The sequence below is a fragment of the Sebastes umbrosus genome, chromosome 11 (genome assembly GCF_015220745.1).
Source record: "Sebastes umbrosus isolate fSebUmb1 chromosome 11, fSebUmb1.pri, whole genome shotgun sequence".
Taxonomy (NCBI): domain Eukaryota; kingdom Metazoa; phylum Chordata; class Actinopteri; order Perciformes; family Sebastidae; genus Sebastes; species Sebastes umbrosus.
The window spans coordinates 3366259-3389292 of record NC_051279.1 but is presented as its reverse complement, the minus strand read 5'-3'; the positions used below and the strand labels follow the sequence as shown (position 1 = coordinate 3389292).

Genomic DNA, 23034 nt, shown 5'->3' with positions numbered 1-23034 from the left:
TGTCCCTACCCAGGACAAGGCACACTCTGTAGGACAGAGAGCTGGATGCTGCTGCTCATGCTGGAGTCAAAGCATCCATTTAAGAACCTTCAGACACAAACGGCACAATGAGTCTTCCCTCAGTCATTCATTTATAGCCACTCACTGACTCTGCATGTTTTTATTCTTGTCACCCGTTGTTGTTTCACAGGCCTGCATCCAACATCAACAGTGTTTACTGTACCGTGAATCTGCCCACCGGACAACACGTGAGTCAAGCAATTAGAGTTCACGACAACGTAATTAAGAGAACAGAAATACTGTACATGAAAGCAGTTGTATATGGGAGACTTCACATCACAATTTAAAGGAACTGTTTGTAACTTCTTACACTTACACTCTTATAAATCATTGCGGGTCGGTGTCCCATGCGCGCTCGTGTGTGGCTAAGCTGTTCCAACACAAACTACACGGAAGCACCAAAACCACAAAGTTCTATCTAGTGAAGCCCGTCTTGCAAAACAGTGTTAACTCTTCCTGCTTCAGCCTCCCGACTGCGGCCAGAAGACACAGGGGAGACCGTAGCTTTAGTCTCCAGGGCCGGAGGCTCTGCTGTACTCTGCTCCTCTGCCTCCTTGCCTTCACTCACACACCGCGCTCGTTCTCACTCGCTCCACCTCTCTAGTGCATGCATGCACACAACACACTGCAGAAGAGTCAGTTTAGCTCTGAGAATATCTAGTGAATGTACAGTGGACGTTTGTGCAGAAATAAAGGCTGCAGCTCCTCCAGACCAACAGAGGTTTCCCGTGTCGTTTCCTGCTGCTGAGTGAATAGACTGTGCACCGGAGCGAGTAACGTTGTCTTCTCCGACCAAAACTCCGGTGTCTCCCCTGTTCCTTCTGAACACGGTCGGGAGGCTGAAACATGAAAAGCCAACACTAGGATCAGCAGTGATTCATGGAGAGACCTTCGTCTGGTCAGCTAGACGACGATCTGGTTTTAGCTGACGTGTGTCGCCTCACTGTGTTGATCGATGCTCCTTCATGTCTATTGAGAGCGAGCACAAGCGCGAACCCGACGCTGACTTTTGTTGACTTAACGGCCACAGGTGTCGCTGTTAACAAGCATTTCTGATTCTTACAAACAGTCCCTTTAAGAAGAACAGGATATTATTTTAACTACAGGGGTAAACCAATTTTACACAAGTACTTGTCATGAGTACTACTTAGCCTGTGTAATGTCTTCTGTGGCTCTGAGAGGAGTTTTTTTCAGTTTGAAAAAAACAAAAAAACTGGTGATGTCTTGGAAACTTTATATTCAAACAGAAACTGGAGTATGGTGAAAGATGTGGGTGTTTACCAGGTAGAGAAGATCTAATGAAATATTACTATCTTTGATGTGATGGGAGTTCTTTCCTGCAGGGTGTCAGCCGGGTCTTAAAAGGTATTTTATTAATTGAGACCTTTAAAAAGTATTTAAACACAATTTTCCGAGGTATTACATTTTGTAGCTTGTTTTCAATATGTATATTTGTCCAAATTGCGTAGGTGTGTGCCCACTCCACCACTCATTAGAGCTGTCAATGGAAGACCTGTAAATCAGGAGTTCTAAAGGTTTTGCTAATTTAGGGAGCCGGCGTATGATTGAGGGCCACACAGGATAAGTGCACACATAAAACAAAATATCTTTTCCATCTCACTTCCACGTTAAACTGACAAGTTGTCCACTGAAATCACTAACATTAACTAACAGCATTAGAATAGATGACAGAACGTAATTCCTGCGACACTCGCAAGGTGCCACTGGTTTTCATGCAACCAGTAGCTTTCTACAAGTTGTCATTTATAACCTGGCAGACGCTTTTTAAGGGGGCGCAGTTTGACGCAGTAGCCAAGTAGTGTATTAAATGTAAGATATTGAAATGGGCCGCAGATGTTTGAAATATAATGCATGCATTTCATGTCACGTTCAGAGGCTGCACAAAATGATTCTGAGGGCCGCCATTGGCCTGTGGGCTGCACTTTGAGAACTAAAACTCGGGAAAAAAAGTTTGGAAATTTGTGTTTGGTCGAACTTCTCTGTCAATGCTGTCAATACCAACAGGAGAATACACTGTTAAGCATTGGCAGAGCATTTTGGCAAATTTCACTTGGGTGCTACACACATAACCAGCTGTGCTGCTCATCCCACAAATGCATGATCCTAACAAGTTGGACATCATTGTGAAGGTAAATAAACAGGCTTTCCAACAATGTAAAATACAATGACAATTAGCATTGTAACAACAAAGAAATAATCGACCAAACACAAATTTCCAAACTTTTTTTTCCCCTGAGTTTATATTATGTCATTTTTTCTGACATCTTTATAGCGTACTATACTATACTAAGACATTTTCATGACTTACTATTCTATGAGTTTTTTATGACATACTATATTATGAAATTCTTTTATGGCATACTAAACTATGACTTTTTCATAACATTTCATATGGAAGATGATTAGGGCCACATGTGAAAATGTATTATAGTTCTAAGTTTAAAGTAGGAATTCTGAGAATGACGAGGCTCCGGCCACACGCGAGCGCGCATATGCGAACGCGTATGTGTGCCGACCCGTTACATTTATACTCTTAAAAAGTTACAAACAGTCCCTTTAACACATACACAGAACATTAGTGTTCTTAAAACCACAATGCAAACGTCTGCTTTGGCTTCAGTCAGTTGTGTGGCCCTCTTTCAGACAGGCGGATGTGTCTTTCAATGATCATGCTGTTGCCTTACCACTGTGCTGTAGCTCTGCTCGCACTGTTTTTCAGAACAGTAATCATTCAGTATTCAGTATTGTGGAGCAAACAAGTGACCAGACGACCTACAGCTTCCACTTTAAAGCATGACTGGACTGATTCAGTTGCTACTGTACATTCATTGATGTCTTCTGTCTGCATCTGCTCAGGGTCCGTCTGCACAAAAGCCAATCAGAAAGCAAGGTGGACACACACAGGATGATCCTCTCAACTACGCGTCTTTACACTTTGAAAATACGCAAAAGTGAGAATATGATTTTTCATATAACACCAGAACAAGAAAGGTTTTATTACATGGCAAATTTATGACGGTATTTGTTTTTCTAGGAGCAAACTGGCAAAAGCGGAAGACGATCTGTATGCTAAGGTGTACAAAAAAAACCCACCTACGCAGGTCAGAAACCTATAAACCACATTCTTTTTGTAGCATGTTCAGTTTATTACATTATAACATAATAATATTGTGCTTATAGTAAATTACAGTAAAGCTACTTTTGAAGAAATCTAGAAAAGAAGTATGTCCTGTATAGTACATCTGTGTGTCCACAATACTGTAGCAAAGAACTTCTTTTCCTGTTTGAATTGAATGAATTCCCGGTTACAAACAAAATGATTTAATCAACTTTCAAGTCTTCACAAGCACTAAACGTGTGTTCATATGAATTTCACTGTGCATAACATCCAGATACAGTCAGAAGTTATGACACAAATGATCTGGTGACTATCTCCGTTATATCCCTAGAATGAAGAAAGGCACGAGGACTACGAGAACGTCAGTGCAGCAAAAGCAGCCAGATCTCCGAGTCCATTGAACTATGACACAGACACCAGTGAGGACGAAGTAGAGATCAATTATTCACAGGTGAGCTTCAAGGCAAATCCTGGACATCAGAGAGCTGGTAGAGCCTCGAGTAGCTCGTCTGATGAAGGGGAGACACAGTACTCTAAGGTCAAAATCTGAGACTCTTATTTTACCTTAAGCTGAGCATACACTGTACGATTTTAGAAATGTTGTTGTGTAATTCCTACTCCTAATGTACGAGTAGATTGTGTGCGATGTGAAGCCAAAGCTCACGATTTAAGTGCTCGCACTGTACGGTCCGATCGTCAGCCTCAACCTGAGTGGAAAATAGAAAAAAAAAAAACGGCTCGTCGACCCCTGTGGGCCTTTCTGGCTCTTGACAGTTGTCAATAAAGATTTGTTTGAAAGCTCCGAGGCAGGTAAAGTTTGTTTGTTAGCAGAGGTCTGTGCGGGTCACAATGCTAACAAGGCAGAAATGTAATGCCTTGATCATCTGTGCCATCCTGTCTGCCGAAACGTCTAAAAAAAAAAAGGCGCCGGTGTAGATGGACTCGCAGGTGGCTAGAAAGACATGGACAGTAGAGAATTGGAGGTAAGCTGGCTACGTTTTACTATATCTATTGTACATTGTTATTTTGATATAGCTACACTCTTTACTGTCAGAAAAAGTATAACTAAGACGTTATGACGTTGGGGAATCGGCTTGTGGCTCTGTTTCAACTGTGCGAGAGCCTGTGGATGGCCGACCAAAATTTCTGACTCGTCAAATTTATCCGACTATCCGACGGCTGGTCAGGAGGAGTGAATCGGCCCTCGGTGCCCCCTGTACACTGCACGGCAAACGACACCCAATGAAGCTGAAACTACGTCCAACTCTAAAATGAGTTGTGTGGCTCAAATCGAAGGCTAAAATCGTACCGTGTATGTCCAGCTTTACAGGTAATTATTAAATAAGTGTTTTATTGTTTTTTTCATTCCTAAAATACATCTTGTAGTGCTTCGCTGCTTTTTATGAGTGTGCAGTAACAAGTACCAAACAGAAGGGAGGAAAGAGACCAATGTTATCCCCTTAATCCAAACCCATGGTACCTAAAATATAAATATAACACATTCTGTTGAAACTCATTAATTGTAAAAGAAAGAATGCATGGGCAAATGTACATATTTGTTAAATTTATTGACATGACAATGACTTTTGTAAACAGCACAAGATGACATGGCTTTAATGTTTTAACGCTGTGCAACAGTTTCTTTTCTGAGGCTTGTTTCTGAAATATGTATGTTGAAACAATGTGCCATATGCACAATGCTCCATTTCATAAAACGCTTTGAATTCAGCTCAACTGCCAACTTAAGTGCAGGAAGAATGGCTTTATTGTTTTTTATAAACAAGCACAAACATATTTATGTATCTTAACAGAAAACAAATAACAAAATGATCAATAAAAAGTGTGACAAACTCTGTTTAACTGCTTCTTTCACTCTGCACAAAGGTTTTAAATAATAAATTAACAGAACTACACGACACAAGTTAGCACTGAAATATTACATATAAACAGTAGCATGATAAATGTAGCTGTGACTATGACATGTTTTAAGACCTTTTTATGGCATACTATACAACTGGTATAATAAAAAGTTCATAGTATAGTATGTAGAAAAATGTTATGAAAAAAACGTCATAGTATAGTATGTCAAAAAATGTCATTAAAAAAAAACATTATAGTATAGTACGTCGAAAAAATTCATGAAAAAAATGTCATAGGATAGTATGTTGAAAAAATTTATAAAAAGTCATAGTATAGTATGTTGAAAAATGTCATTAAAAAAACTTCATAGTATAGTATGTCCAGACATTTTCTGAAGTAAACGTCATAGTATAGTATGTCGAAAAATGTTGTGAAAAAAACGTCATAATTTATTGTGTTGAGTTAACAGCCAGTGAGGAGTTCGGTCTACTTGTAAAAAGGCTTGGAAAGGAGTCATCCGAACACGTTAAAAGAATACGTGCCGTTCACATCACCAACCCTCAAGCTGCACTCGAGTTATCGTGGACTCAAAGAGTGCTACGCTACGCCGGAGGTGATAGAGAGCGCTTTATTTAAGCGGCTGGACAGCTTTCCTCATCTCACTTCGAAAGATAACATCAAGCTAAGAGGACTTAGCGACCTGCTCTTGGAGCTACTCTCAGCCAAGGAGGATGGGTACCTTCCAGGACTGAGCTATCTTGACACACCTCGAGGAATTAACCCCATTGTTGAGAAGCTGCAACCAAGCTTATAAGAAAAATGGCTTTTTGCTGGTTCACATTACAAAGAACAATACAGGGTTTCCTTTCCACCTTTCTCCTTCTTTGCTGACTTTGTCAGACGTCAGGCAAAAGCCAGAAATGATCCTAGCTTCGTCTTGACGAACAGCAACCGCAGCCATTACCTCAATGAAAGGCCTACAGCTAGGCATAATGGTGTGAAGACAGCTATATCTGTGCATAAGACGGATGTGTCAGCAACAGCAGATTCAAGCTCAATGCACAGAACATCTACAGACAGGAAAAATAGTACTGATCCAGCCAAGTACTGTCCACTTCATAATAAATCTCATCCTCTGGAGAAATGTAGAGCCTTTAAAATGAAGCCACTGACAGAACGCAAGACACTACTAAAAAAACACAGACGTTGTTATAGGTGTTGCTCTGCTACTCATATGTCCAGAGAATGTCCAGTGGAGCTGAAATGCAATGAGTGCGAGAGTAATCAACACTGCACAGCCATGCACCCAGATACTACCGGCTCACCTGCAGTGTCTCCTGCAACGGAGTCAGACGCAGAGCAGCAAAACAGCTCTCCTCCAGAGATAACCTCCAGGTGCACTGAGGTCTGCGGAGAAGATCTCCCAGCGCGATCGTGTGCAAAGATATGTTTGGTGCGAGTTTTCCCACAAGGGCAACGAGAACGCTTAGTCAAAATGTATGCCGTCCTCGACGACCAGAGCAATTGCTCGCTGGCCGGATCTGAGTTTTTCCAGCTCTTTGATGTCAATGGTAGCGTTGCACCTTACCTGATGAGGACCTGTGCTGGAACCACTGAAATGACTGGAAGGAAGGCAGTCGGTTTTCAGATCGAATCAATGAATGGTGAAGTGTGTTTGGACTTACCGAGATCATGAGCAACAGATCAGAAATCCCTTTATCAGAGGTCGCTCGCTCCCATGCTCACTTGAAGTCCGTGGTGCCTTACATCCCAGAGATCGATCCTGAAGCCCAGATCTTAATCCTACTGGGGAGAGACCTCATACGTGTTCACAAGGTGAGACAACAAATCAATGGGCCCCACAACGCACCTTTTGCCCAGCGTTTGGACTTAGGGTGGGTGATTGTAGGGGAGGTTTGCATCGACAGTGCCCACAAGCCCACTGTATCTGTTTTTAAGACCAATGTCCTGCAGGATGGACGTCCATCTTTTCTGATGCCCTGTCAGAATCACATCTGCGTGAAGGAGAGAGTAGGCTACGGCGGGGAGCACAGACACTGTACACCCACACATCTGTCCAACTGTCCCGCTTCTGGTGTCCCTGCTAAAGACAAACTTGGACAAGATGTGTTTGTGAGAACAAAGAACGACAACAAACCTGCCTTGTCTTTCGAGGATGAGACCTTTCTGGAGATCATGCAAGCAGAGGTCCAGAGAGATGAGCAAAACTATTGGATCGCCTCAACACTCACTGACACCATGTGGTTTACAGGACCAGAGTTCCTTCGCAAACCACACCAGCCTGAAACACATGAGTCTTTCAAACTAGTGGATCCTGAAACAGATGTCAATGTGAGACCTGTAGTCCCTGTCTCCACTGATCCCTCTTCTCCAATGCTGCTGACGACTACTATGCTCCTAACCCAAAAAACAGGTGTACTTGCTCCAGCCGGCAGCTTCTATGAAAAGGATCTTTTCAAGTGTCAGCGGAAACAGGTGCCGCCACTAGCAAATGAGTTTTGGCCCCGATGGAGAAACTAGTATCTCCACACTCTTCAGCCAAGGTGGAAGTGGCACACAGCACGTCGGAACCTAGAGGTTGGAGACGTAGTGCTGCTAAAACAGAGTCAAGCGCCTCGCAACGAGTGGCCAATGGGTCTTGTCACCTCCACTCTCCCGAGCAGTGATGGACAGGTCCGCAAAATCAAAGTCAGGACAACATTGCGTGACAAACTAAAGACATTCTTGAGGCCTATCTCTGATGTTGTCTTGCTCTTGCCAAAAGAAAGTCAAAGTTCAAGTACGGACAATTGAGTGGCACCAGTAAATGCCAGACAGGGACCATTCTGCCCTGAGTGTGTTTGACGTGCTAAGAAGACCAAGTTGACTGTTAAAAATGTGTTTGTATTGTTATTCTCGGAAAAGATTGTTGAGCTGTATTTTGAAGGCTGGAAAGATAGTGTAAACAGGAAGTAGGAAGTATAGAGGAGACCTGAAAACAGAGAAAGAACATGGGTGCAGTTGTATAGTTTCTCATGTTGAATCCAGTGTAATTCTGCATATGAATCCCTCAGAAAGCAATGGCTGTAAGTGATATATGTTCTTTACATGCTTGAGAATTGATATTAATGACTTTGATAGGCATTTTTCTAAGATTGTAGAAATATAATAACTTTATGTGTTAACGCTCATAAGACAACTTTACCGCTTATACTTACCTGTTACATACCTATTGAATTTCTAAGTTAATGGTAGGTTGTTTATATTTACCTGTTTTTATAATAGCAGTTCATTAAGTACATCTTTTGTATTTTCTTTTCTAGTTTCACTCCAATTCAATGTGTCATCCTGACTTGACCTGCTGTGAAAGAAGTCATTAAAGGAGCAAGCACGCTCACTTCCTGGCTCTTGAAAAGGAGTTTGGCTGGCTGTTTATTTATGTTAACACTTTGGAAGTAAAACACATACAGAGAACAGTACAGTGTGGTTTACCTTTACTTTTATGTTTTGGGATATAATTAAACATTTTATTTACACAAAACTTCAGAAACCTTTGATACATTTTCACTCTTTTTGATGAGCCTGGAATTATGAGCAGTGTGAATACTGCATAAATTCTGCACATATATGCTGTAAGCTGCTCAGTGCCTCTTAAAAAAGACTTAGTACTTCCTGAACAGTGCCTTTCACTATTAACAAAATGATTAAATAGTGGAAGTGAGAGAGCATTGCATGCATACTGTAGCAAACAAGTTGAAAGGAAAAAATATTTTATCAGCTTCATCAGCATAACTATAAATGATTGTGTTCTCCGGCTTGCATGATTGGCCATTCAAATTTTTGCAAGATTTTAGGTCAACTGAAAACTTCCTTTTTTTAAATCTGCGGCTACTCCTACTTTAGGAGGGATGGTGTGTGCGGTAGACTGCTGTAAGTGGATTCTTTAAGGTAAGAACAAACTTATTTTTGTATCTTTCAGTCTAAAATATTTCCTCTATTTTTAACTGCCTAATTTAACTGAAAAGTCACGTCAGTCTGTAAAGGTTTATCTCGATCATCAAGGTGGTACAATGTCTGTCTAGAGAAAGCTTTGATTTGAACTGAAATTTGAGGGGACCAAATCTGTAAAATAAATGTACTGAACTGTTTGCACTCTAAATATACTGTGTGGTGTATCATGGCTCTTCTTTGAATGCACGGCTGGTGAAGCAGACAAAAGTGATTTTAAACAAACCGTCATATTTTGGGTATTAAAGGAAAGAGAAACTGAACCTGTAACCTGAAGTATCAAAATGTAATGTTTGGGCTCTGCTGTATCAAGACACAATAACTATACCCCCGCGACAACGTAGTCGGGGGTATATAGTGCTCCGTGTGTCCGTCCTTCTGTCCGTCTGTCCGTCCGTCCTTCCGTCCGTCCTCGTTTCCAGAGTAGAACTCGGAAATTATTTAACTTAGGAACTTCAAATTTGGTACGATGGTTGACAGTGTGATCTAGTTGTGCCTTTTGGGGTTTTTAGGGTGCCCTAAATGTTTTGATAATAACAAGCTAGATTGTGCTCAATACACTAATTCCATTAGTTCCAAAATGGCAAAACTTTTGGCCCTACTTTAGTAGGGTTCAAGCAGTGAGGGGGGTATGTGAGCCATGCTCACTTTGCCTTGTTAAAACTGCCCTTCAACAAAACATTTAACCTCAATATTTTATTTTTCTCTCATCTTTTTTTAATTAAAACATAATGTCAAATTCTGCTAGTTGAGTAAGAAAAGAGAACTAAGAAATATTTATGCAATGCTGGAGAATTCCCAACAATCTTGAAATGAGGAACAAAATGCAGACAAGTCAAACAACTGTCAGAAAAAGAATAAAAAAGAGGAAGAAGAACCATCTTGAGAAGTAGCTGATTTGCATTGTATAAATGACTAAAAATCTACCCGGTAACAAGGCTAGTTTACAGTTAAAAAAGGAAGAAAAAAAAAGCAGCTCACGGTTGTTCATAATGTATATATTAATGTACAGACCTGTTTTTGTGTTTCAGATATCAAGCTTTAGTGCCACACGAAAATGAATGCTCAGACAGTCCTGTGGTTGTTATTTCTGGCTCTAATAAAAAGTAGGAATTGTATTACTCCACTATAATAACAATGTTATGATAATAATAATTAACATTTGCATTAGTCACGTACATTACCTGACTTTTCCACTTTGTTTCATCACCACAGATTTGTCTTGTGCCGACAAACCAATCCTCTTCACACTAGAAGACAGTCACCTGACTGCTACAGAAGGGTCCTGCATTGAAATCAAATGCAGAGTCACTCATCCTGTTAATGATCTTGATGCATACTGGTTTTGGATAAAGAATGCAAGTTGGGAAGACAACATATTGTCTGGCACTGTCATTTACAGCACAGATAGCGCAGAACGTCAAGTCAGTACAGACTTTGCAAACAGAGTGAAATATATCGGCTCTCCATCTTCAAATTGGAACAATCATCCTCAACGCTCAACAAAGCCACTGTGTAGTATTTTAATCTGCGACCTAAAAAAAACTGACAGTGGAGACTATTCTTTCAGATTTCAAGGAAGGGTAAGGTGGACGACTGAAAAAGTGACCCTCACTGTTCAAGGTAAGTACAACGATCAGAACACTAAAAGATATTTTCAGAAAATACATAAATTAAATGAGTTCATATTTTGTAAGGTTGTGAAAATAAGTTTGCCGAGAAAAAGTCAAAGTTTTGATTTTATGATAGAATGTCGTACATACATACATTATTTTTTTATTTGTCAAGAACCCAGTAAATATTTTGAGAATTGAAAAGTAAGTTGTAATAGTATGTGAAAACAATTACATCATGACAAAACTCTATTTTCAGAAGGTCATGATTTTATATGTATTTTTTTTAAATATCATCAAAAAGAATCCGAATGGGGATAGTCCTCCCTCCCTCTTCTGTGTCACTGGGCTTCTGATATCATATTGATGGCAAGACAAATGATCTTAAATCAGTTCAGAGATTTTGAAATGACTCAACATCTGATCTAATTTTGTGGGAAAGAGGATGGAAATATTTGAGATGTATTGAGTATAACGGATCTTCTCCATCCCCGATATTGACACCAAAGCTGACAGGTTGCTATACCTAATGTTGCCCAATTTGATTAACACCAAATATTCCAATCAGTGCGTCCAATCCAATCAGTCATCATAAAAGTAGCCCAATATTTTAAGATCTCTATCTTATAAATATTTGGAAACTATCTCATGATTATGAGATTTTATCTCAAAATTCTTATCTTTATTTTCAGTCACTAGAAAATAATAAGAAATTATCATCTAATGTGCCTCCTGCTTTAATTGGAACTCTGAATCTTTGGTTCCACAAGTTTGAACTCAGCCAATAACATCAATTATGACTCCAGAGCAGTTTTACTAACGCTTTCAGTAATTCAGTCAGTATCCACCTTAGTAACTAGTACTATATGTAACTATAGGTACAAAATGTTTAAGGCAGAATAAATATTAATGCATTTTTCTATTAAAATGTTTTATTTGTACTGTATTGATCATCATTTAATAACACTGTCTATTCTGTATATGCATTGCATGTCTGCTGATATTGTCTTACTTTCATATTTTCAGATAATCCATGCCCAATCACTTTTGAGAAACCACCTGTCGTAAACGAATTTGCCACCATAACACTCAAATGCTCCACTTCAACTTCATGTCGTTCAAACCTACAAATTCAAGAGTCGACACAAATGTCCTCATCACTGCCCTCGGAGCATCAACAAATACGGGGAGAACCGGAAAGCACCACGCGCAAATTTACAATCAACTGGCAGGATGACGGAAAGGAGTTTTCATGCCAAACAGAAAATAATGAAGACAAATATTTGGTTCGGAATATCACAATGAATGTTGAATGTAAGTTCATAACGTTTATTTATGTCATGTCTACTATCCAAGTGGTCATATTTACTACTGATGTAAACAAACAGTCTGTGATCCAAATGCAAACTAAGGGTTGATCCTGCACCCACAATTAAAACACAAGTTTGGGACCCTCTCAAATTGATTGACAGGAGCTAATACTGGGAAACATACATTCCTACATGTGGAACTGTGATCAGTTGAGAAGTGCACATTATAACTTTTTTTGTTAAGAACTAATACTATATACCTCTAAGAGCACTTTATAAAGCACTTCACTGGGACTAAAATCGAATACAGTTTGGCTCTATTCTTCTACATATTTGATTTCTGTAAACAATCCTCCTACTGTAGGCTTTACTATGTGTTGACTGATTTCTTCTGACTTTTGACTCCGGACACAGATAGTCCCAAAGAGGTGTTGGCTGAAAAAAGCCCTGGAAACGTCGTGGAAGGACAATCTGTGACTCTCACTTGCTCTGCCAAAGGACGTCCTGTTCCCACCTTTACCTGGTTTAAAAACAATCAAGAGGAAGTAAAGGCAACAAAGGCAGTATGGAAGATCACATCAATTGAGGAGTCACAGAATGGAGAATACCATTGTGAAGCTCAAAACAAACGTGGGAAAATTAAATCAAAACCAGTCTCTATTAATGTTACATGTGAGTACTTCAACTCCTGTAATACTGCTGTAATTTTTCGACATTTTGCTATGGTATTTGTCCAAACAAAATATTGTAAAATCATAAATCATCTGAATCAGCCTAAAGAAATAATGAAATCTTCTGTTTCAGATGCGCCTGAAGTTGAGTTGATCGGGTCGCCTGCTTCCGTGGTTAAACAAGGAGATGAAATGACTTTGACGTGTAATGTGAAGAGAAGCAACCCACAACCTCACACCTACGTTTGGTTTAAAAATGGGAAAGTTATTGGTCATGAGCAGACACACCGGTATGTTAAAAGAATCGAGCCTGAGGACAGAGGCTCCTACACATGTACAGCCACTAACACTGTGGGCACTGGACAATCAACGCCACTTGAGATTCAAGTTGAATGTAAGTTTCACAGTTCCTTGTGCTGCATGTATGTTGAAAGAATTGATGGTGACAGTGAAAAGAAAATGAATCCACAGGCTGTATCACCACAGAAAGCATACTAAAAGTTATTTCTTTGTTCCAGATGGCCCGAGGAAGACAAACATTTCCAGCAGTAAAGAGGATAAAAAAGTGAAAGTTGGTTACTCTCTGACATTCTATTGTACCACTGATGCCAATCCTACCCCGTTGGGATATTCCTGGTACCGATACAACATCCATAAACAGATCGACTCCTCACAGTGGAAGTCCAAGACAACTCCTGAAAATGAACTACGTTTGGAGAGGGTACAAAGAGCAGATGTAGCATGTTACACGTGCAACGCAACCAACATCATCAGTACAGGGGAGGATAGTGAGCCGGTGTGCATACAAGTACTCTGTAAGTAGCTTTGACATCCTGTTTGAGTATTAGGAAGTCAGCATTTACACCTGATTGACACAAAATATCATCACTTTTATCATCAATTTAATTTTTTTTATTTTATTTGTCTTCTTTCAGAGGTAAATAGTTCAACGTCTTGGGAAAATAGCTTATTTGCATTCAGTTAACCTACATGAGAAGAATCAACTCTCATATTTGTATGGTTAATGTGAAAACTAAAACTCAAAAATAACATGTTGTACAGTATATCATTTGTTTAATCCATACTAGGGATGCACCGATACCACTTTTTTCAGACCGAGTACAAGTACTTACATTTGGGTACTGGCTGATACCGAGTACCAGTACGAGTACTTCTTTGTGCCTAAAACCCTCGTTAACAGCCAGCTGGAGGGTGTGAGCGACACACGGCAGGCTGGGGAGTCCCGCATACGAGGCGGTGCGCCGTGATCGGCTCTAGGTCGGCTTGGAAAGGCTCGGGGCCAAGCTGCTTCCCGGGGCCGTGGACAAAGTTTCACCGGGGTGGACTGTCCTTAGTGCGCCCCAACCGCGTCGTGCCCCCAGGGCACTAATCCTTACAATGCACCACCGGCCCGTCTCGCCCGCACCGTCAGGGAGGTGGAGCGTGAGAGCGTGCGATAGGACCTGAAAGATGGTGACGTTAACGTCACGCTGCTGTAAAGTGGTATTGGTGCCGTTGTATCGGAGCCGTTTTGCGAGCTTGAGTACATGAGCACAGTATCGGACCCGACACCCAATACTGGTATCGGTGCATCCCTAATCCATACAATTCACCATTTTTCAATGAGCAGTCCCAGCCAAGAAATAATACGGCACATAACCCCATGGCAAATTGTTGTTTTTGCACTTCAGTTTCTATACGGATTAAATAGACAAGATTTAATCTGTTAATCAGTGAATTTAAGAGATGCTGCTTGGCGGACTTTGTTATCTTTGGACACAGCCAGGCTAGCGGTGTCCAGTCTTTGTGCTAACCTAAGTTTATATGCTGCTAGTTGTAGCCTATATGCCTAGTTCACACTACATGACTTTAGCCCTGATTTTCCACTCACCTACAGTTTTTTGAAGCTCCCCGACAAAAGCCCCAGATCAGAGGTAAATCGGCGTTGGCTCGGCGCTCACACATTGGCGCTTGAGCACTATGTGTGAACTGTTTAAAGATGCGAGCATCGCGGACTCATTCCTGATATCTAGCAAGCTATATATCTGGATCTGTCGGGGAGCTACAGCCAACGAGAGCACAAGACACGGGTTGAGGGGAAACCTGGCGGAGGGGTCGCCTGTACCTGTGTGTGCCATGTGTTGCATTTGAAACACGGACCGAAGGTGTTGTTGCACCTACGGTGTTGGATGTTTGAATTACAAAACATAACACATGGCACAGTGACTGATCTACATACTGTAGGGGAAATAGTAAAGACGTGTGGAAACAGGCTATATGATTATGACAAAGCTAGTTTCAAGACCTCATCGTGAATTTTCTCCTGGTGAAAGATCTTGTAGTGTGTGATCCCCTGTTGTCAGTCATGTAATGTGAAAACCATGACTTTAAGACTCCGTTTACAAGACAGCAAGTTGTGTAGTGACCAATACAGCGATCTGACTTTGAAAGTCGTGTAGTGTGAACTTGGCTTTTTATATTCAACAGACAGACGTGAGTGACATCGATCTTTTCATCTAACTCTCCGTCAGAGAGCGAATAAGCATATTTTCTAAAATGTCAACCTCTTCAGTGTTTAAGCTTTCAGGACATAAGTTGACCTCCTGTTCATGGACTGCTGCTATAATATCATGTTAAAAAAATCCTCCTGTAAATCACACAGCTGCTTCCTCTCTACAGATGCTCCAACCGAACCCACACTGACCATGGCTACTGAGGTCAGGGAAGATCAAACCACCACCATCGGATGCACTGTTGAAAGCTTCCCACCGTCAACTCTCACCTTGAGAAGGACTTCCGAATCAAATTCTCAGTCTTCAGAATGGCATTTCACTGAACCCGATAATTATTATGGGTCCCCCAACACTCTCGTACACACATTTAATGTCACTTCAACCCACAAAGGCTTTTATACCTGTGACGCCACGAACAGCGAAGGTTCAAAGATGAGCACAGAAAGGAAGTTGGTGGTGATATGTGAGTAATTCAGTGGTGTATTGTCTTTTTGCTAATCAAACAAATCATCAAAACTTTCCATGAAGTTGTCATTTAATATCGGTAAGAGAAGAAAAGCAGCTACAAAGTAGATCTTTATCATCTATTCTTTCCATGTAGTGAAGTCATTTTGATTATGTGTCCAGTGTTTAGTATAGTGGTTCTGATTGAGTCATAATGTGGACATAAAAACGGTCCACCAGAGTCCGACATCAAAACTACGCCCATAGCAACGGTATGACGCCGTGATTGACCAATCAGAATTGAGTATTCAACAAAGCCGAGTAACAATGAAATGTATTGTATTGTTACAGGTGCACACGTTAATGTGTTCCCGTATTTATAAAGTCTAGAATGTACTTCTAAAGTAAACAAGGCCATTCATTATAACTGACATAATCCGACCCTTCTCTTGTTTACTATATTTTTGGTAACTGCAGACCGTCCCAAAGGCGTGACCGTACAAGCTGAGCCTGCCCTTGTTGTGAATGAAAACCAGTCGTTGACGCTAAATTGCAGTGCCGAGTCCCACCCACCGGTGACCTCTGTCACCTGGATGAAGATGATTGATGGGAAGAGTGAAATCCTCCAGGAGAATCAGACCTTCACTGTAAAGTCTGTCGGTCCTTCTGACAGCGGACTGTACAGCTGTACAGCCAGAAATGGCTTTGGAACTGGAAACTCACAGCAAGCTGAGGTTAAAGTCAAGTGTGAGTAGACTGATGACGAACTAGGAGATACAACACATTATTGCAAATATTTTAAATGTGGATTGGGCCGTCTGAGAGCAAAAACATAATATACAGGAGTCCTTAGATTAGATTCTTTATAACCCCCAAACTAAATAGCAATATGACACAGAAAATAAGACAGAAAAGAAAGATAAGATAACCGTTTTTATTTAAGTATTAAAACCACTGTACACTAACTATCGTGAGCAAAAGGAGGATTTAGAGGCATCGAGAAAGTGGCAGTTTAAGTGGTAATTTTCTATTACAGATTGTAATGTTTAGAGAAAATATGGAAGTTGATTCAGTGATTGATGTTAAAGGTATCCTGTGGAGTTTTCTTGTAAACAAAATTGAAATCCATCGTCATTTGCAATGTAAATATTTGGAATAATTTAAATCTTGCATTGTTTAGATCCACGTTGGCTGCCGATTTTCTAGCGCATCGCTAGATTTCTTGGTGCGATTCCGCTACCAACTGTCAATAACCGAAGTAACCTGGAACGTGGCAGGAATGTGCATTGCAAAAGCATTCCTCCATAGTGCTAGTAGATGCCAAAATCTCCGAGGGTACCTTTAAATGTGAGGTAGACAATAACTTGGTCGACAAATCACATCTCTGCCCTTAATTCCTCCAAAATAAAAATAACGACCACAACAATGTTTATGACAGGGTTCCATTTATTAAATTGTTGAGAAAAAAATAAGGTCCAATGAGTATATCTAAAGTCACTCTGTGTAGAATCTATATGTGATTATAGCATATTTCAGTTGTTCCTGTTGTGGCATGTTAAAGGGTGTGGGCAGTTCATTGCTTTGCCACAGGGGGATGCCAAAAGGAACATTTCAAATTCCACACATAGTAGCTTTAAATGATTAAATGATCTTTTCATTCGTGCTGTCGTTCCTGTATGATCTTTGAACACTGAGGAGATATCGAGTAAATCATTTTGTCCTGCTTCCCTTTCCCCCTAAATGTCCCTGCTTAGATGCTCCAAAACACACAAAGATCACGAGAACAGCCGAGCAGCAGCAGCCTGACGGGACGAGGTCTGTGACGCTGAGCTGCAGCAGTCAAAGCTATCCCCCCGTCACAGATTATTCATGGTACAGGAAAATGACGGAAAGGGATGAAAGAGTGTCCGAGCATCAGAAGCACACAGTGTATTCAGACCAACCGGGAGACTACTACTGCACTGCAAAAAATGAAATAAATCAAAGCTCGTCTGACCCACTCCCTCTGTTTCATAGTGAGTGAATTTCAAGGCCACGTGTCTGTATGTGTACTGTATCATACTGGAGACGTGTCGGAGGTTTTGTGAAATCAGACTTTCCAAAACACTTCTTTTTTTTTTTTGGAGAACATTTTGAAACTATGATACTTGTTCGCACATCTGTGTCTATAAACTGATGCTCTGTCTCTTTTAACCACAGGAGGCTGATTAAGAAACTGCTCATCGTCCTTTTTTTTATTATCCTGCTCATCCTTATCTTAATTGTCTTGGTCTTCAGGTAAAGTCAGAAAACAAATACATTTCACAGATGATTTTGCATGTGTAATTGGCATTTATAACCACTGTCATGTCCCTTAATGTTTTCAGACACAAGAGGAAGAAATCAAGTCGACAAAGAACTACGAACACACTGCCCTGTTTTGGTTTTCTGGTGATGACTCATTTGTGCAAAGTTTTCTGCTTATTTACTGAACAGATATAGACAGAAATGACTGTGTGTGTGTGTGTGTGCGTGTGTGTTTGTGTGTGTAAACCAATTCAGGCTTGGTGGAATGGCGCCAGGAGGAGGAATCTGATGAACGACCGTGGTGTGGCAGAGCCTTTCAGGAGCAGAGATGACCTCTCGCCAGACCAGCCGCGCCGTCCAAATGCCCAACGATGCCAGCCTCGTCCAGACAACACGTAAGACAGCAGCCACACACACTGTCCCTACCCAGGACAAGGCACACTCTGTAGGACAGAGAGCTGGATGCTGCTGCTCATGCTGGAGTCAAAGCATCCATTTAAGAACCTTCAGACACAAACGGCACAATGAGTCTTCCCTCAGTCATTCATTTATAGCCACTCACTGACTCTGCATGTTTTTATTCTTGTCACCCGTTGTTGTTTCACAGGCCTGCATCCAACATCAACAGTGTTTACTGTACCGTGAATCTGCACATCGGACAACACGTGAGTCAAGCAATTAGAGTTCACGACAACGTAATTAAGAGAACAGAAATACTGTACATGAAAGCAGTTGTATATGGGAGACTTCACATCACAATTTAAAGGAACTGTTTGTAACTTCTTACACTTACACTCTTATAAATCATTGCGGGTCGGTGTCCCATGCGCGCTCGTGTGTGGCTAAGCTGTTCCAACACAAACTACACGGAAGCACCAAAACCACAAAGTTCTATCTAGTGAAGCCCGTCTTGCAAAACAGTGTTAACTCTTCCTGCTTCAGCCTCCCGACCGCGGCCAGAAGACACAGGGGAGACCGTAGCTTTGGTCTCCAGGGCCGGAGGCTCTGCTGTACTCTGCTCCTCTGCCTCCTTGTCTTCACTCACACACCGCGCTCGTTCTCACTCGCTCCACCTCTCTAGTGCATGCGCGCACACAACACACTGCAGAAGAGTCAGTTTAGCTCTGAGAATATCTAGTGAATGTACAGTGGACGTTTGTGCAGACATAAATGCTGGAGCTCCTCCAGAGCAACAGAGGTTAAGTACGGGGTAATCCACCAATTTTACACATGAGTACTACTTTGCCTGTGTAATGGGTTCTGTGGCTCTGAGAGGAGTTTTTTTCAGTTTGAAAGAGAAGGTAGAGAAGGTCTAATGAAATATTAGAATCTTTGATGTGATGGGAGTTCTTTCCTGCAGGGTGTCCGCGCGGTCTTAAAAAGTATTGTATTAATTGAGGCCTTTAAAAAGAAATTAAAAGTCTTAAACAAAATTTTCCGAGGTATTACATTTTGTTTAGCTTGTTTTCAATATGTATATTTGTCCAAATTGCGTAGGTGTGTGCCCACTCCACCACTCATTAGAGCTGTCAATGGAAGACCTGTAAATCAGGAGTTCTAAAGGTTTTGCTAATTTAGGGAGCCAGCGTATGATTGAGGGCCACACAGGATAGATAGATAGATAGATAGATAGATAGATAGATAGATAGATAGATAGATAGATAGATAGCCAATTAGTGTATTAAATGATTAAATGTAAGATATTGAAATGGACCGTAGATGTTTGAAATATAATGCATGCGTTTCATGTCACGTTCAGGGGCTGTACAAAATGATTCTGAGGGCCGCCATTGGCCTGTGGGCTGCACTTTGAGAACTAAATACCTATAACTATATACCAACAGGAGAATACACTGTTTAGCATTGGCAGAGCATTTTGGCAAATTTTTCTTGGGCGCTACCCACATAATCAGCTGTGCTGCTCATCCCACAAATGCATGATCCTAACAAGTTGGACATCATTGTGAAGGTAAATAAACAGGCTTTCCAACGATGTAAAATACAATGACAATTAGCATTGTAACAACAAAGAAATAATCGACCAAACACAAATTTCCAAACTTTTTTTTCCCCCGTGTTTATATTATGTAATTTTTTCTGACTTAGTATTCTATGACTTTTTTATGACATACTATATTATGAAATTCTTTATGGCATACTATACTATGACTTTTTCATAACATTTTTATACCGAAGATGATTAGGGCCACATGTGAAAATGTATTATAGTTCTAAGTTTAAAGTAGGAATTCTGAGAATAAAGTCAGTCAATAACATTTTACCATGAACTTTTTATAGTATACTATGCTATGACATTTTTCATGACAGTTTTTTAAGGCATACTAGGAAAAAAAATTTAGGACACTTTTTTAAGGCATACTAGGACATTTTTTAGGACATACTATATTATGGCATTTTTGTTGCATATTATACTAAGACATTTTTTTGGACATACTATATTATGAAAATGTTTATAGCATACTATACTATGACTTTTTCTATGACATTCTACCATGACATTTTTTTATGTACTGTCGTATGACATTTTTTGTGAAAAATATATTATGAAATCTTTTATGGCATATAATGTTTTTTGTGACATACTATACTTTGACTTTTTAATGGCATACTTACAATTTCAGATTAACACATACACAGAACATTAGTGTTCTTAAAACCACAATGCAAACGTCTGCTTTGGCTTCAGTCAGTTGTGTGGCCCTCTTTCAGACAGGCGGATGTGTCTTTCAATGATCATGCTGTTGCTTTGCCACCGTGCTGTAGCTCTGCTCTCACTGTTTTTCAGAACAGTAATCATTCAGTATTCAGTATTGTGGAGCAAACGAGTGACCAGACGACCTACAGCTTCCATTTTAAGGCATGACTGGACTGATTCAGTTGCTACTGTACATTCATTGATGTCTTCTGTCTGCATCTGCTCAGGGTCCGTCTGCACAAAAGCCAATCAGAAAGCAAGGTGGACACACACAGGATGATCCTCTCAACTACGCGTCTTTACACTTTGAAAATACGCAAAAGTGAGAATATGATTTTTCATATAACACCAGAACAAGAAAGGTTTTATTACATGGCAAATTTATGACGGTATTTGTTTTTCTAGGAGCAAACTGGCAAAAGCGGAAGACGATCTGTATGCTAAAATGTATGGAAAAAACCCACCTACACAGGTCAGAAACCTATAAACCACATTCTTTTTGTAGCATGTTCAGTTTATTACATTATAACATAATAATATTGTGCTTATAGTAGTTTACAGTAAAGCTACTTTTGAAGAAATCTAGAAAAGAAGTATGTCCTGTATAGTACATCTGTGTGTCCACAATACTGTAGCAAAGAACTTCTTTTCTCGTTTGAATTGAATGAATTCCCGGTTACAAACAAAATGATTTAATCAACTTACAAGTCTTCACAAGCACTAAACGTGTGTTCATATGAATTTCACTGTGCATAACATCCAGATACAGTCAGAAGTTATGACACGAATGATCTGGTGACTATCTCCGTTATATCCCTAGAATGAAGAAAGGCACGAGGACTACGAGAACGTCAGTGCAGCAAAAGCAGCCAGATCTCCGAGTCCATTGAACTATGACACAGACACCAGTGAGGACGAAGTAGAGATCTGAGACTCTTATTTTACCTTAAGCTGAGCATACACTGTACGATTTTAGAAATGTTGTTGTGTAACATTAGGAGTACTCCTAATGTACGAGTAGATTGTGTGCGATGTGAAGCCAAAGCTCACGATTTAACTGCTCGCACTGTACGGTCCGATCGTCAGCCTCGACCTGAGTGGAAAATAGAAAAAAAAAAACGTCTCGTCGACCCCTGTGGGCCGTTCTGGCTCTTGACAGTTGTCAATAAAGATTTGTTTGAAAGCTCCGAGGCAGGTAAAGTTTGTTTGTTAGCAGAGGTCTGTACGGGTCACAATGCTAACAGGGCAGAAATGTAATGCCTTGATCATCTGTGCCATCCTGTCTGCCGAAACGTCTAAAAAAAAAAGGCGCCGGTGTAGATGGACTCGCAGGTGGCTAGAAAGACATGGACAGTAGAGAATTGGAGGTAAGCTGGCTACGTTTTACTATATCTATTGTACATTGTTATTTTGATATAGCTACACTCTTTAATGTCAGAAAAAGTATAACTAAGGCGTTATGACGTTGGGGAATCGGCTTGTGGCTCTGTTTCAACTGTGCGAGAGCCTGTGGATGGCCGACCAAAATTTCTGACTCGTCAAATTTATCCGACTATCCGACGGCTGGTCAGGAGGAGTGAATCGGCCCTCGGTCCCCCCTGTACACTGCACGGCAAACTACGCCAAACGAAGCTGAAACTACGTCCAACTCTAAAATGAGTCGTGTGGCTCAAATCGAAGGCTAAAATCGTACCGTGTATGTCCAGCTTTACAGGTTATACAGCTAATTATTAAATAAGTGTTTTATTGTTTTTTTCATTCCTAAAATACATCTTTTAGTGCTTCGCTGCTTTTTATGAGTGTGCAGTAACAAGTACCAAACAGAAGGGAGGAAAGAGACCAATGTTATCCCCTTAATCCAAACCCATGGTACCTAAAATATAAATATAACACATTCTGTTGAAACTCATTAATTGTAAAAGAAAGAATGCATGGGCAAATGTACATATTTGTTAAATTTATTGACATGACAATGACTTTTGTAAACAGCACAAGATGACATGGCTTTAATGTTTTAACGCTGTGCAACAGTTTCTTTTCTGAGGCTTGTTTCTGAAATATGTATGTTGAAACAATGTGCCATATGCACAATGCTCCATTTCATAAAATGCTTTGAATTCAGCTCAACTGCCAACTTAAGTGCAGGAAGAATGGCTTTATTGTTTTTTATAAACAAGCACAAACATATTTATGTATCTTAACAGAAAACAAATAACAAAATGATCAATAAAAAGTGTGACAAACTCTGTTTAACTGCTTCTTTCACTCTGCACAAAGGTTTTAAATAATAAATTAACAGAACTACACGACACAAGTTAGCACTGAAATATTAAATATAAACAGTAGCATGATAAATGTAGCTGTGACTATGACATATTTTAAGACCTTTTTATGGCATACTATACAACTGGTAT

The 23034-nt window shown here is 40.3% G+C and overlaps 2 protein-coding genes across 4 annotated transcripts in view; both read left to right on the top strand.

Moving 5' to 3' along the window:
- Nucleotides 1–3924, top strand: part of si:dkey-24p1.1 (uncharacterized protein LOC556718 homolog) — a 13313-nt gene extending 9389 nt beyond the window's left edge. Inside the window, exons 14-18 of one of the 3 annotated variants that reach the window (XM_037786142.1) lie at nucleotides 191–248; nucleotides 2938–3032; nucleotides 3116–3182; nucleotides 3531–3635; nucleotides 3744–3924. In XM_037786142.1, coding sequence (XP_037642070.1) covers nucleotides 191–248; nucleotides 2938–3032; nucleotides 3116–3182; nucleotides 3531–3635; nucleotides 3744–3749 — 331 coding nt within the window. In that variant the 3' untranslated portion in view covers nucleotides 3750–3924. Of the gene's footprint in view, nucleotides 1–190; nucleotides 249–2937; nucleotides 3033–3115; nucleotides 3183–3530 lie in introns of all 3 variants that reach the window. The other 2 variants (XM_037786141.1, XM_037786143.1) reach the window with 2 other exon arrangements.
- Nucleotides 3599–23034, top strand: LOC119496935 (B-cell receptor CD22-like). Its single transcript, XM_037784621.1, has 18 exons — nucleotides 3599–3650; nucleotides 8963–9007; nucleotides 10099–10173; nucleotides 10283–10690; nucleotides 11707–11994; nucleotides 12405–12662; nucleotides 12795–13055; nucleotides 13180–13476; nucleotides 15341–15637; nucleotides 16096–16365; nucleotides 17373–17637; nucleotides 17821–17895; nucleotides 17985–18048; nucleotides 18160–18299; nucleotides 18512–18569; nucleotides 20848–20942; nucleotides 21026–21092; nucleotides 21441–23034. The coding sequence occupies exons 3-18, from the start codon at nucleotides 10125–10127 to the stop codon at nucleotides 21549–21551; spliced, it is 3003 nt and encodes a 1000-aa protein (XP_037640549.1). The 5' UTR covers nucleotides 3599–3650; nucleotides 8963–9007; nucleotides 10099–10124; the 3' UTR covers nucleotides 21552–23034.